The sequence below is a fragment of the Pelmatolapia mariae genome, linkage group LG23, assembly GCF_036321145.2.
Source record: "Pelmatolapia mariae isolate MD_Pm_ZW linkage group LG23, Pm_UMD_F_2, whole genome shotgun sequence".
Taxonomy (NCBI): domain Eukaryota; kingdom Metazoa; phylum Chordata; class Actinopteri; order Cichliformes; family Cichlidae; genus Pelmatolapia; species Pelmatolapia mariae.
The window spans coordinates 49976311-49991284 of record NC_086246.1 but is presented as its reverse complement, the minus strand read 5'-3'; the positions used below and the strand labels follow the sequence as shown (position 1 = coordinate 49991284).

General features: G+C 41.9%; 1 protein-coding gene across 1 annotated transcript; it reads left to right on the top strand.

Moving 5' to 3' along the window:
- Positions 1 to 7653: 7653 nt before the first annotated feature.
- rx1 (retinal homeobox gene 1) lies at positions 7654 to 14974 on the top strand. The gene is made up of 4 exons (XM_063466843.1): positions 7654 to 7981; positions 8371 to 8706; positions 11903 to 12156; positions 12426 to 14974. The coding sequence occupies exons 2-4, from the start codon at positions 8397 to 8399 to the stop codon at positions 12954 to 12956; spliced, it is 1095 nt and encodes a 364-aa protein (XP_063322913.1). The 5' UTR covers positions 7654 to 7981; positions 8371 to 8396; the 3' UTR covers positions 12957 to 14974.

Genomic DNA, 14974 nt, shown 5'->3' with positions numbered 1-14974 from the left:
AATGCACATCAAAAATGAGACGCGTGTCACTGTATTTACAGTCACGCTACAAACAAAACATTTCTGGGTGCATCAGATTTGTTGCGTATACATAATGTTTTGTCATGTGTGATGCGTTAACATCAAAGGGAGACTGTTTGCTGAGCTGAAGCCATATCTGTTTTCTAACATACACATAGAGCTGGCTCAAAGTCATGCAAAAGATAAATGAATGAATCATACAACACAAATAGTTACATTGTTATTAGTAATAGTTTAGTGTCTTGCCGTTGTCCCCCAAACTGTGTGAATGTTAGTCCAGTGGTCTTATTGAATAATATTAATAATGATTATTGTTATTATTACTTTGCATCAACCAGAGACAACATAACATTCACTGCTTTGGTTGCTGGTGTCCCTACGGCTCCTAATACACTAATAACTTATATGGACGTTTGGTGAATCCACTGGTACTTTTCCATGTGGACTTTAATTCGCTGTGCATGTGTTAGTGAACAATCCCCGGTTTCTGCCCCACCCAACAATCTGTATAGGTGCAGCAGTGTGAAAAGGGATCATGGGGACTGACCTAAGAGGGTTTATCTTGGTGTGATTTAAGTGGATTGTGGTCAGTTCAGATGGTCTAAGGTCAGAATCGAAGCACCAACCAAGCTCCTTGAGCCAATTGAGGTATTAGACATAAGATGCTCTTCGTAGAAAACGCTATCATCCTCGCAGCTACAAATTCCAGGAAAACCACTTTTCTCTGCAATTAACTATAACTCCATCCAACCGTGTGCCATCGGGCTCATTGATATGCTTATAAAATGAATATATTTTGTTTGTGGTTCTGTGTGTCAGATCAGTAACATTTAAACTGGGGGTGATCGTGGCTCAAGAGTTGGCAGTTCGTCTTGTAATCGGAAGGTTGCCGGTTCGGCTCGGACAGTCTCGGTCGTTGTGTCGTTGGGCAAGACACTTCACCCGTTGCCTACTGGTGGTGGTCAGAGGGCCCGGTGGCGCCAGTGTCCGGCAGCCTCGCCTCTGTCAGTGCGCCCCAGGGCAGCTGTGGCTACAATGTAGCTGCCATCACCAGTGTGTGAATGTGTGGATGACTGGATGTAGTGTAAAGCACTTTGGGGTCCTTAGGGACTAAGTAAAGCGCTATACAAATACAGACCATTTACCATCTCTGTAGAGTTTTGCTTCATATTTTCAGAAATATTCAACCGCAGCATGGATACGAGCTTCTGTGTTGTTCTGTCCATCAGGAGTGCCAGACTCTTGAGAGCTGTGATGTTTGGGATAGACATCCATAGGTCTGGGTGTGTTTTAGGAAGTTAGATGATTCTTTTCCAGCAGGGGAACTATTTCAGTACTTCAAGAAAACCCTGAAGTAGATCAGCAAGCACAAACCTAAGATCCATTTAAGTGAATTGGAGCTGTTATTAATTCAAGGTGGGAAATAGCAGACACCACACAAAACATGACACAACATTATTGTGATGTTTAACATTTTCCAATATGCTGAGTGTTGCAATAACATTTATCGCCTTTTTTAGTTGCAAATTATTTCCTCGGTGTCCGTGCATATCTGTTTATCCAGGATGATAAAGATATCTCACTTCACTTATTTTATGTGGTACAAAGTTATATTGTCAAACACAACAACACTGTCACTAAAACCTGCCATGGGTGTTGTGATAAAAAGAAGTCAGCAATAATTTCAATCTCCCTGAGAGTGATTGTAGACAGACTGAGTCAAACTGTGACTGTCTTGATGCATTCTCAATCATCCAGGTAAGTAAATCTCCAAAAGTTGATTCTGTTCACCTGGACGTAGCGTTTTCAGTGGGAGAAACGCGACGTCCGTTTTTGTAGATGCAAGCAGGAATACAACATCACCAGACAGAATATTGCAACACTGCCGTATCCTAAGGAGCTTGGAAAGGAAAGCGTCTGGACTTCTTTAAGTTTCTTGAAGACGTTTCATCCGAGAGGCTTCTTTGCTTCTAAGAGCGACTGATGGAGAGTCCCAGATTTAAGCCTTGTGGGAGTGTCCCCCCCCACAAGAGGGACATGGACCCCCTAAATGATCCTCTACCTAATCACACGAGCTAAGGTGTGAAAACAGGTGTAGGTCACAATCAGCCAAGGTTTCGGGTGAGCTCATTGTGAAAAGGTAGCCCCACCCTGTCATGTGATTTCCTAAGGTCACCCTTTTGAGGATGCCATTGTCCACATTGTTTTAGTCAAGACTTTTTGGAAAATCAGTTTAAAATGTTGCTTCTTACTTTTTTGGCCATAAGAGATGAAGCCCCCCACCTATATTATCCCCCCACCCCCGTTCTCCTTTGACCTTACAGAAGCTGATGTTTGTCGATAACACTGTATAAGACTTTGTGACCGACTTCTCATCTATAGATACATTTTACTCACTTTATACAAACGATTAAAAGCAGAAGAGCGTCTAAGAGCAGACTGCCATCAGACGCATTTCTGCTTTCAGTACGCACTCACAGTGTTTCAGCTACAGCTGTTTTCTACCTTGTCATTCAAGTAGCTGATTGTCACAAATATCAAATCAATGGATCAATATTCAGGCAGACCTTAAGGACTGCCTATGTTTTCTTTAGGTCAGAGCGAACAGTCAAGTACAGCATCTAAGAAGCTCAAGCTTAGCACAGTCTTTATGCGTCATGAAGTCAAGTTTGCTTCTGAACACTTGATTGCTCTCAAAAAAGTAAATGAGCTTTTGTCATATTTGTCTTTATATTGTTCTTACTCGTCGTTTAATTATTTCTCTGCGCACATCTCCAATGAGGACTATTCTCACCTCACGCTTCAGAGATGGCAAAGCGTATCACTTCCTTTTCTAAAATCCACACAAACGTCATTGACTTTTCAGACAAGATTTTTTTCTTCTTCCTTCCTCATAGACACGAATGCACAGAGGAGCACTTCTCCAGCTTGACAGTAAACTTTTTTGTGTCTTCCGTCCAACAGATGCAAAGTTTTATCTGTTAGGTTTTCCTACACATTGTTTCATTATAACATGCTGTAACACATTGATGGTTTGCTGATGTAAATCATTGTATCACTTAACATGAGAAATCGGGATAAGCCCGCGCTTATCCTGTGACAGGGGGCAGCTGTAATTCAATTATGAAAATAAGGTTAAGAGCAGCGTCTGTCTCTTGGGTAGAGTCTCACAGTAGAGGTGCTTGCGTGACAAGGATGTTGACAGAGTGAGTGATTAAAACAGGTCTTTGTAGGGGTTAAAATTTGGCTAAAGGTGGATGATGGTGGATATTGTGTGGTCTCATGGAGCGGGCTCTTGGGCCCCTTTTTAAAACAGGTGCTTATTAAGCAGGAAGGGTCCAACAGAAGGTGCATTTTTTATGGAGTAAGCTAGTACATTCGGGGGTGTTTTGGAAGAAGCAAAAGCCAGAGGCTGTGTCCTCTGTAACATTACCTACCTGCCTGTTCCTCCAAAGTGTAAGTAGTAGCTTAAACAGAGTGTTTAGGGCTACGATTGTTAGCGTTTCCAGAGAACTAGCCGTAGAAACTGAGCATAGCAAAGGAGCTCATCACTAACAGTTTAATCAGAATTTAGAGTAACATTAGCTTAAAGCTTTGTATTTAATTTAGTTTGCAATCTGAATTCCAGAGCTCTGAAAGCGCGTCTTCCTCCTGAAAGTGTTTTTATTTTTAAAAAAATTTGAAAGAAATGAGCTGGAAACACCCGAGACTCCGACAGAGATTTCAGCAGTTCACTGAACTTAATTTAATCAATTTGCTGGGTACAGGAGTTACAGTAACTATTTCTTCCAGCAAGCATTGCAGACAGCTGCCGTCTTAAAATGATTGTGTGAAGCAAGGTTGGCTACATAGCTAGCCTGATAGATACACAGATACTGTTCAAAAAACATAAAAAAGTAAATAAATAAAATACAATTTAAGTGAACACTAAATTTTTTACTTCTATTTTTGGTGTGATTCTGAATCGGATTTCAGTTTTTGATGTCATGTGAGTGTCACACAACATGTGTCAATAAAGATTTTCAAGTTCTTTCATTCAAGATCCAGTAAAAGTGTTTAAATGTTTTTGTGAGCAGTATGTATTTATATATGTGCATACATATATACACGTGTGTGTGTGTGTGTGTGTGTATGTGTGTGTGTATGTGTGTGTGTATGAATGAACGTATCCATGTAAACACTGACTGCAAATAGCAATGGAGCTGACGTAACCATGGAAACACTCAGTAGTTTTGCAGATAGTGGAATTGTAACCAATGAGAGCCAATCACGAAAGGACACTGTGTGTGTGTGTGTGTGTGTGTGTGTGTGTGTGTGTGTGTGTGTGTGTGTGTGTCTGTGTGCGTGCGTGCGTGCGTGTGTGTGTGTGTGTGCTAGGTTACTCTCAGAGGTAGACATCTTCACAGACAGATGACTTTGCCTTCCTTGTGATACTTCCACATTTGTCCCACTTCCACTCCCTTTCTGGTCCCCTTCCCTCTTTTTACCTCCTGTACTCCCCCTCCTCTCTCTGCCCCCACTCCCACCCACGCCCCTAACAAGCTGACACTGTTCATTTACAAGTTAGCTGTTTTTACTTCTAATAGGATCAGGGGGACTTACACTGTCATCTGATAAAACTAAGCAGCTTGATAACTACACTGCCCCTTCTTAACCAATTTATGCTCAGTCGGGATAACAGAGAAACTACGTAAGGTCAAAAATGTATTAACGTCATCTCAGGATAAGTTAGCACCTTAGTCTATCATTGCTTTATAAGCTTGTAGGCAGTCTTGCCTCTGAACTAAGAGGAATAGTTCAGAGAAAATACATTTCCTTTTTGTGCTTCAGCACTTAATCATATAGATTTAAACCCATAAATTATTTGTGTTGTTTAAAGGCGGCTCTAATATTTTATTATTACACCGAAACTGAATCTCTGCCATGGACCCTACACTCTTTGGCCTTGTTTAGATAACATCAGTGAATTATGGGCTGAAAACATACCTTTTCATTTTGTTAATGCATTGGCTACAGCAGTACTACAGTAGTACTACAGTAGTACTACAGTAGTACTACAGCAGTACTTCACACTGTGCACTGCAGTGGTGAGGTTACCCTGTCAGTGGCGTTGGAAACTTACAGCTGGCACTGTCAATCAAAATCAGCTTTAAAGTTACAGATTTTTTTTATTATACTCATTCTTCCTTGACAAAAACTACATTACCCATAATGCATCTACACCTCTTTGGTATCCTGCTAGTGGGAGAGTAAAAAATAACTTGTCTCTTACCTCTTGCTGTCTTCACTCCCACATTAACTTCCCTGATGTCCAGAGGTGCGAAATAATGAAGTGTTACATTGTAACTGTACTTAGGTAGAGTTTCCAGTACCCATGATTTACTTGAGTGTTTACTTTTACTCTTAGCTCCTTCATTTTAAGGCATATATCTTTACTTTGTACTCCTTACATTTTCTTTCACTGGTTACTTCAGCTTTAAATCATTTGAGGGGAGTTATTGAGTATTTAACATCCTAAATAGGAGCTGTAGCTCAGGAGGTAGAGTAGGTCGTCTAATAATTTTTGGAAAGTTTGATTCCCGGCTCCTCCAATCTGCATCCCCGGGCAAAATGCTGAACCCTATGTTTCCCCTGATGCATTTGTGTGAGTGTGTGAATGTGATTGTATGAATGGATGATTGAAAAGATGCTATAAAAGTACCAGTTCACATAAAAACACAGTGCATCCAACACCAGTGCTTATCATGCATGACAGATGGAGAAGAGTTGGAGATGTTAGGCAGCATCGTTTACAGTCACCTACAGTCTGTTTAGGTGTGAAGGCAAAGTCACTCGGTTAGGTTTAGACTTTGATCATTTGAGCACATTTGAACTTTTAATAAAGAATTTGTATCAGTGCTTCATCTTCTCCCAGAGCCTTTTTTTCAACACAAGTGTCTGTACTTCTACTTAAGTGAAGAATGCGCGTAGGTTGCCAACTGTGCTCAAGTGACACAAGATCACATGACGACAGGACTCGCTCGGTGCCGCCGTAGATGGCGGATGAGAAAGCTCCAAATTTAGCAAGGGTGATCTGCAGGTGAAGCGTTTGCTGTCTCCACTGACATGTAAATAGACGTTTTACTGTGGGGCATGTGCAGAAAAATTACAGTCCTTTGTAGCACAGAAGTGTAACATAAAAACAAAAAGCCTGCGACGAGGAATTTGAAATGATCACAGGACAGTTTCTTCTCAAAAAACAAATTTGCATTTTGATCTCCCGTCTTTTTGCACCCGAGCTGTGTCAACATGAATCTGAGGAAGGTCCGAGTTTTAGATTCAATCGTGCGTTTATCTGTATCTGTCTTTATTTTGAGATATGTTCTGAGGTCAGAGGAAATCTCTTTAGCGTCTTTAGAGTCGGTGCTAATTTCTGTGACGCTAAGCCAGGGTCAACTTTGAGGTCTGTGGCCTCCAAACTCTGTGCCCTACCTCTCAGTCTTTTGCGCTGCGGTCTCTTGAGAAACACCACTCAGTCAAATGAAATAACCCTGAGGTGATAATGTCCCTTTATGACTTCGCTTACCACACAGAGTTTTCTTCTGCTTCTATGAAATAGTTTAAATCTATGGTCTTAAATGGACATGGCATTTTTAATCAGACGTTGTGTAGATGTTCTGTGTCACCACAGGTATTTTCTGTCACCTATTCCACTGTTTAAGCATATTTTATATATATTTAATGGGTTTTCCAAAGCCAAGGCAGTTCTTGTCTTTGTTACAGTTATCTTTGAAGTGATGGATCGTGTTTGAAAGCCACACACAGCACTGCAGGAGAGTAAAAGGTTCAAGTTCCACAAAACAGTCTTATTTTGACTGATTTGATTAACTGTGGAGCCATTAAACCACACTATAAAACATTAGCTCTCTTTTTAATCCATTTAAACAACTGACTGGCTTTCATTAATCTCTTTTAGTGGGTGGTTCATGCAAACTTGCTTCATATGCAAATAAAACAAAAACTGAAATGACAGAACAATAAAAGGAGAAGAATTAAAGGTTTAAATATCGCAGGCTGCCGATAACTACTACAAAAAAGTTTGTCTAATAACAGAATAAAAACAGTGCATATAAACTAGAAAAATCAGAAATTAAGATGGTAAATAATTACATGCATGAAGCCTGATCTGTTTAAAATGATATATTTTGAGTACATCAGTGGTTACGTTGTTGCACTTTGCTTTTGAGTTTGTAGTTAATAAAACTAAAGTAGTAGCAAATCAGACAGAGAGCCACCACAGAACATACATGTGGTATTTTACATTTTTATTACACAAAATAAACCTCGTGGTAAATTGTTTTCTTTTTGTTGTTGTTCTATTGTGTGCATTACAATTTCACCTTTTCCTTTCTTCCGGTATTTTCACACAAAGGGGTCCCGGCAGTGATTAGTGAAAACTTTGAGCGATTCTTTTGTCTTTAAAACAATAAATTTATGAAAGAAAGTCTCGTCCGGGCTTCATTAGCCGGGCCTTCTCCGTCGGGGGTAAATGGAAATGACATTTAAAACAGTTACTTGAGCAGAAAACAGCCGCCAATCACTCTTAAAGGGGAAGGATTGCAATTAACAGCCCTCTCCTAATCCCCTCGTTTCACCTCCTACACCGCCTCAGCTTTGTCCACCTCTCTCTCTCTCTCTCCGGCTCACTCCTCTCCCACTCTCCTCTCTGAGCTGGAGTGGATAGCGTCTGAACTCAGCTACTAAATGCTCTTTACCATTGGAGTGCATCTATTTGGGGCTGTTTGTCGCACAAAGAGAACATATTTAGAGAAATGCTAGGCAATCAACGCCAGCTGAGCGACTGCAGGCGGTGCACATAGCGGATCTGGGAAGAGTGAAGTTGGAGGGAGAGCTGCTGAGAGGAACAGGTGGAGCACTGGCATCAGTAACTTCAGTACTTCAGCATATTTACTTCCAAGAGGTAAGCATTGCCACGGTCTCATTAGGCTCTAATTATTTACTTCTTATGTAACAAACACAAATCCAACAACTTCATGACTTATTTGTCAGGAAAAGTGCGCGTTAGTCCAAAGATTCACCCAAAATGTGACTACGTTTGAAAATGTTAGCCTTAGTTTCCTTAATATTAAGTCCAGCAGTACAACGTTTTATTAGAAAGGCTCCTTGGTATGAGGTTGACCCATAGTCACAATCTTATTAGTGGTTTGTTGGAACACTCAGAGTCTACGGGGTCCTGACCCCCTGGGCCTCTGAAGAAGATAATCAGGTTTAGATGGATAACAGTCATCCTAGGTGACCTAGTGATCTGGGTCTGCATAGCCTCACCCAAACATCTTCCCTCGACCCCAGGCCCAGGTGATTGCCCAGACGCTCGAATGCATTTATCGCTGGATACCATGAGCATGGTGGACGACAGCTGCCTCTCGCCCAGCAATTTCCACGAACTGGGTAAAGGTGGGGGCGTTGCAGTGGGAGGCCGCGTCCACAGCATCGATGTCATCCTGGGTTTCAGCAAAGAACAGGACCCCTTGCTAAGTCCCGCCACGGCCCCCGGACCCCACAAAGTGAACATAGACAGCCTGGCGGAGACCGGGAAGCAGCTGGAGCCCTCGTCGCACCCGTCCTACAGCGGGCACCTTTCCTCTCTGAGAAGCAGCAGCGGCACAGAGCAGCAGCAGTACAACGGTGAGTCAGGCTGTTGCTCTCCATCCTGGCAAAGCTGATTTTTTTAAGAGTAGCACCACCTTTTAAGATGATTTTGTTTCATTAAATTTTGGGAGCTCTTTGAGCAGTATGGATCAGCTGCTGCAGAGTTTGTTACTGAGGGTGAATCATCAAAGCCTCAAAGCATAGAGATGGTCAGAGATATTGATTATACAGCAGCATCACTGCTGGACTGAAGTGATCTTTACTTTTTCTAACTTTAAGGAATGATGTAATGCAGAACATAGGTAGACTGAAGTTATTGATGCTGCTGGGCAAACACAATATGTTTTTATACTACCAGATAGCTGAATATGACATTATCTGACCACAAACACAGTTTGAGCCTTTTATAGTCCAAACCTCGCTCAGGAACCAGAATAAACCAGTCAAGCTTCGTGACGTGACTGTTTTATCGGCAGTTGTGGTAAAAAGCAGGAAACAGATCAAATGACATAAATAACAAGTGAAGCAAACATTTTAAAACACAATTTCATAAAAACAGCCACTTAAAGGACATCACACAAACACCCAGAATACACTCGCAGGCCTTTATTTTGACCTGAGATTTAGAATCTGGTGTAAAAATCTAATAAAGCAAAATCTGATTTTCAACTCTCACACACACAAAATATACAAAATGAGTAACAGAAGCAGCTTCAAATCTGTGACATTCAGTTATAATTACTGCATATCATCAAAAGTCTGATCACTTTAAATGAGGTTATTCCACCTTTGTATGCAAACCTCTCACACACCGATTCAAAATCAATGCATTAAACACCGTTGCCATGTAAAGCCTGCTGCATTAACTCCACCGTGTGGACTGAGATTGAGAGATAAATCACAGGACAAGATGGTGCAGGGGGTTTATGTCCCCAAGACCAATCCCATCCCCTTGTGGAATTCCCCTAATCTTCTCTTCTGTGCAGATTAGATTGTACCGTAGTCCAATCGCTCTTTATTGTTATCGTTCGCTCCTAGAATCAAATTGAATCATGTTTAATCTGAAGCTATTTTCACACACAGGATCAGGCAGGTGGTTGGTGATTTTGTGGCAGGAACAAGAGAAAAAGTTGTTCGGAGACGAAGCAGAAACACTGCTTTTAAGTGACTCACATGCAGTTTGGTTTCAGTGCATTAACATCCATCAACACCAATGACATCACTCCATCCTGTGTGAAGTCGGCCCAGTTCCTCCTGACCGAGCAGCTTCTCTGTGTTCGGTGTCAGTCGGGCCACCCCCCTCTCCTCTCCGTGCTGAGATGTTCTGCTGGCTGATAAACAGTAGGGAGGCTTCAGACCAGTGGCTGTGATGGGCTGACAGGCCAAGAGCTGGTCACTGAACCAGGCCTGACCTCTGCCTTTGTCGGAGCCTGGTCTTTGTCATAGCTGCTTAATGAGAGGTGGATAAATGAACCCCAAAACCCTGCTTTGCTTTTGCCTCGGCTCCCGTTTCTCCAGCAGAAAGACCACAGTCGACCCCCTCCTTTATCTCCATCACCGCATCCCATTAACAGAAACAAGCTAGCATTCAGATTCGTACACAGTCTGCTGAAGCTCTGAAATATCAATCAACATAAAAGTGTATTCCTGAACATGTTATGACCTCAGTCTGTAGCTTCAGTCCCTTATTTCACTTCCTGCCTTTAAACATGACTGTTTTGGTTTAGAGCTGCACTGATGAGCGATGAGGACTCGTACCAATATCAGCTTTTAGGAAGTCAAAAAATTGGGACTATAAATCAATTCTTCACGAACATACGCAGCCGATAGCTAGAGCTGTTTTACCCAAACGTGAAGACTGCCTCAGCTGTGATGCACTCTCTGCTGCTAACACAGCCGAGACTATCGTAAACCACACGGTCTGAGCTGGTCGTGTGATGACGGTGTTTTTAAATGACCTTTTCCTTCTCTTTAAAGTCTTGAACTGTCGTTATTAAATCAGAGAAGAAGAAGAAGAAGTCTCATTGAGATCGGGGTCTGCCCCTGGCATCTCTCAGCCTGACAAACCTGAAAAATATCTGCAGTCAGAATACAGTTACATTTGTTACAGTTACATCTGTTATAGTTACATCTGTTAAAGCAAAGAGCCAAATACTTCCTTAATGGCTGATAGAGACCAAAACCAGAGCGAAAATATGGCGAATATCAGCCATCACCTTTACACTTTTAGATAAACACCTGTGCTGCTCTGTAGAGTAACTGCTGAATATAACAAAAATGCTTTGAAAGCTCATTAAAAAAACGAGATTTTTGCTTGTCTCACTATGTTAGTTGGTGTAAGAGATACTGATGATACTGATGTTTCTATGGTTTACCTTAATACAAAATTAGCCCTTAATTAAAATCAGCTTAACCCACTTTCTGTGATTTATCTTATCTAACATCCTGAATGAAATTAAGTCTTTGAGTCAGATCCAAGCTTGGCACTTATTAACTCTTAACTCGAGTAGATTATTTTATTCCCGGATCATCATGTCTGTACTTTGTTTAGCTAAATCAGTTTGCTGGCTGGTCTGGATGACCTTAAACACCTCCCTGTTTTCCCCTGTGGCCTCTCCCATGTTTCTGTATACTGTCGATGAACGTGCACGTTGATTCGATTAGAAATAGAGCTGAGGAAGAAGAATCGAGAGAGGAATCGTTTGACGGGGAGGGTTATGAGGAGGGACAGTGTCAGTGAAAGCTTTGTAGTGTCTGTAAACACCAGCTTGTCAGTAACCTGTGATCCTAAAGGCGGACAGAGCTCGGGACGTTTCCGTGCTTTGGCTCTCCTGCACAGGGGAAATAGATTCTTTCAGATCTGCTGTGAGCTTAGCCAAAAATGGTAACAAACTAAGAGTGGCTGTTGAGCGTGTAGATAAAAACAGTGGTTTTCAAATTTCTTTTTAAAGACCTTTTAACTTTGAAGAAAAGTAAACACTGGAAAAAGCTTCCTAAATCCGATTAGGAATGTTTTGGAGCTTCATTGAGGTACGGGGAATTGCTTGCTTCACTGACCTACAGTGGCCTATTGTTGCAGGTGTCAAACTAATGTTTGCTCTACTGGAAAGTGGGAAACTGCATTCTCCATTTGTATTTCTCTCTAAACTGTAGTTCTCATTCACTTAGTCCAGTCAAAAAGCATGTGGAGGAAATAAAAACTCACAATATTTTTTCCTGGGCTCTTCCACAGACTCCGGCTTATTTACAAACAAATGTGATCAGGAACTGAGCGAGCTGAGGAAGAGTATAGAGAGCGATGAAGGCAAGTCTCCGGACCCAAGCAAGGATGAGCAGCCCAAGAAGAAACACAGGCGCAACCGCACCACCTTCACCACCTACCAGCTGCACGAGCTGGAGCGTGCCTTTGAAAAGTCCCATTACCCAGACGTGTACAGCCGCGAGGAGCTCGCCATGAAGGTGAACCTCCCCGAAGTCCGAGTTCAGGTAACGTGAACTTCATTAAAGGCAACACCATTTCAAAGATTGCTAAGAAGCACTTCAAACATTTCTGTCGTGCTTTTGGTTTTTTTTTTAGCGATATTCTTATTATTCTGGAATAAAATCTCATATTCACACTACGTGAAAGGCTGTATTCATTCAAAAAACTCCCCCAGTGTTGTCGAGTATATTCGAGTATTACCCTATCCAGAATGAAAAACTCTGCACTCCATCATATTTACACATACCTTATTTTTCTGTCATTTTTCTTCCAGGTCTGGTTTCAGAACCGCAGAGCTAAATGGCGCCGGCAGGAAAAAATGGACGCCAGCACCATGAAGCTCCACGATTCACCCATGCTCTCTTTCAACCGTCCGGCACCAGTTCACACCAGCATGGGTCCAATGACCAACTCCCTCCCCTTGGAACCCTGGCTGACCTCTCCCCTGTCCAGTGCTACACCTGTACACAGTATCCCAGGCTTCATGGGTCCAGCTCAAGGCCTCCAGCCCAGCTACCCAAGCCACCATTTCCTCAACTCCACCCCCCACGCTCCTCACGCTCCTCATGGTCCTCATGGTCCTCATGGTCCTCATGGTCCTCATCCACACCCTCACACTCATCCCCATCCGTCCATGGGTCAGGGGATGCAGAGCATGGCTCCTCCTCCTTATCAGTGTCCAGCACCATACCCTGAAAAGTACCCTTTGGAGGATGTGGACCAGCGCAGCTCCAGTATTGCTGCGCTGAGGATGAAAGCCAAGGAACACATCCAGTCTATGGACAAGACCTGGCAACCCATGTGACTAACGAGCTCGGCGGTCGACGTGAGCAATGCTGGAAGTGACACGTCACGTGCTACGCCACTAAGTGAAAGAAGCGGATTCTGAACTGTGAAAGCTGAGGACGTAAGAATTTTTGTTTCGGGGGGAGACTTTATTTTCTTTTTTACTTCTTCCCCCTTAAAAAACAACTGAAACCTTCAGCGGGTTAAAAGTTTCCGATATTTTTGCTCGTCCTCTCTCCAATCTCTAGGTGTCTATTGTTGCCTTGGGTTCGTTAAAAACAAATGTCTTCTTGGTGAAACAAAGCAAACGGTTTATGACACCTAGAAGTATTTACGAGTCACAAACAGGCTCTGAATGCATATGTTTCATGCCTGATCCTTTGCTGCAGCTCTTTGGGTGCACCAACAGTGAAGACACTCATTAAAAACTGCCAAAATGCGGGAATTCTTATTCATCACTTTTCATTTATCGAAATCATTTGAGTCGAGCAAAATATCATTCTCATTCTTTACTATTCTCTTTTTTTTCCTTACACCACATTTGTGTTTTTACTAATTAGTCCAGCTGTCGAATTTACATGGGTCTGCTAATCAGAGTCTTAGAGGACTTTGTGAATGAACCTTTGGTCTCTGTTTAATGTGAAATCGAGGCATGAAGACACACTACAGTGTCACTGCTCATCTCACTAATCTGTTTAGTTATAAAAGCCGTGTAGCTGGTTTTCGTTTTATGTCCACCTGTAGTATGGTTTATGTTTCTACTTGCTACGCAGTTTAGATACGCGAGTCCATGTTTTAGATATCTTGGCGTGACTGGAAGAAGATGATCAGTGAGGAGAAGCTTCTTTAAGAGATCTTCGTCTGGTGGGAAAAGGGTCACCTCAACTGGGACCGGGAATATACCAAAAATATTTCTGCACGGATACGTTTTTTCTGACTTGTGCTTTAAAGAAGGGAGGAAGCAGAAGAAAGGCAGAGGAAGTAGACAAAAAACGCAGGCTAGTCAGCGGAGTAGCCCTCTTTTTGCTTGAGTGACTGTTGGAGGAGAAAACCTGTTGGCAGCTCAGTGTTGGGTGGCTGCGTGTACGTGCGGGGCAGCAGAAAGAGCCCTGTGTGATGCGTCACCCCACATAGTTCGGTCTTTGTTCGACACAATTGATCCAAGTGTATCCTCTTTGTCCCGAACAGAAGGGGGAGAAACGGTCTCAGGCTGCACTAAATAGACCCTTGTAACCATTTTGTTGTAGTTTTTTTTCTTTTTCAAACAAGAGGAAACATGGATTGTTACTGCTTTGGTCATTAGTGACACAATATTAGTCTTATGCCATCTGTTACAGGGTTAAGCCCCAATCATCTTAAAGTTGGAGCACAATATGCTTCATATGGACAGTAGAGGTAAATAAATAAGACTGTGACATTGAAATGTTTTTGCATGTGCAGGTACCATCTCAAACAAATCTTTGGAGGTTGAAATTTATATATTTTTTGACTTCTTAACAGAACAAGAGTGATAGAAAACTCATCTTAAAGTGCAATTTCAGAAACACATTTTTTATATTTCTATATAAAATGTGTTTTTTCTTTTGTTAAAAATAAAAAAGGAGACTCATTTCTGCCCAGATTGTTACAAAGTCACACTCCACTTTTTTTCCTTAGTTTTGGATACTTTTGAAATTGACTCTTGTCCGACCTAAAGGCGATAAATAATGTTACAGTCGCTGTTCATCATCTGTCTTCATGTAGTTTTACACGATGGTGAACGACGCCAGGACCTCACACAGCACAGGAAACCAGAATTATCTTATGTATTAACAGGACATTTAGGGTGCAGCATAAATGTTTTGGGCCAAGAATAAGCCAAAGGTTAGATAACAGACAACATTGCACTAGTTTTAGTTATTTTTATTATTGTCTGTGAAAATGTACAGAAGATTGTCTTACATGCCCTAGTTATGTCTGTCTTAGTGATATCATTGTTTTATTTCTTTTGGATTTTGTCCGGATTGTTGATGTTCATATTCTGGAACAAATGGAGAT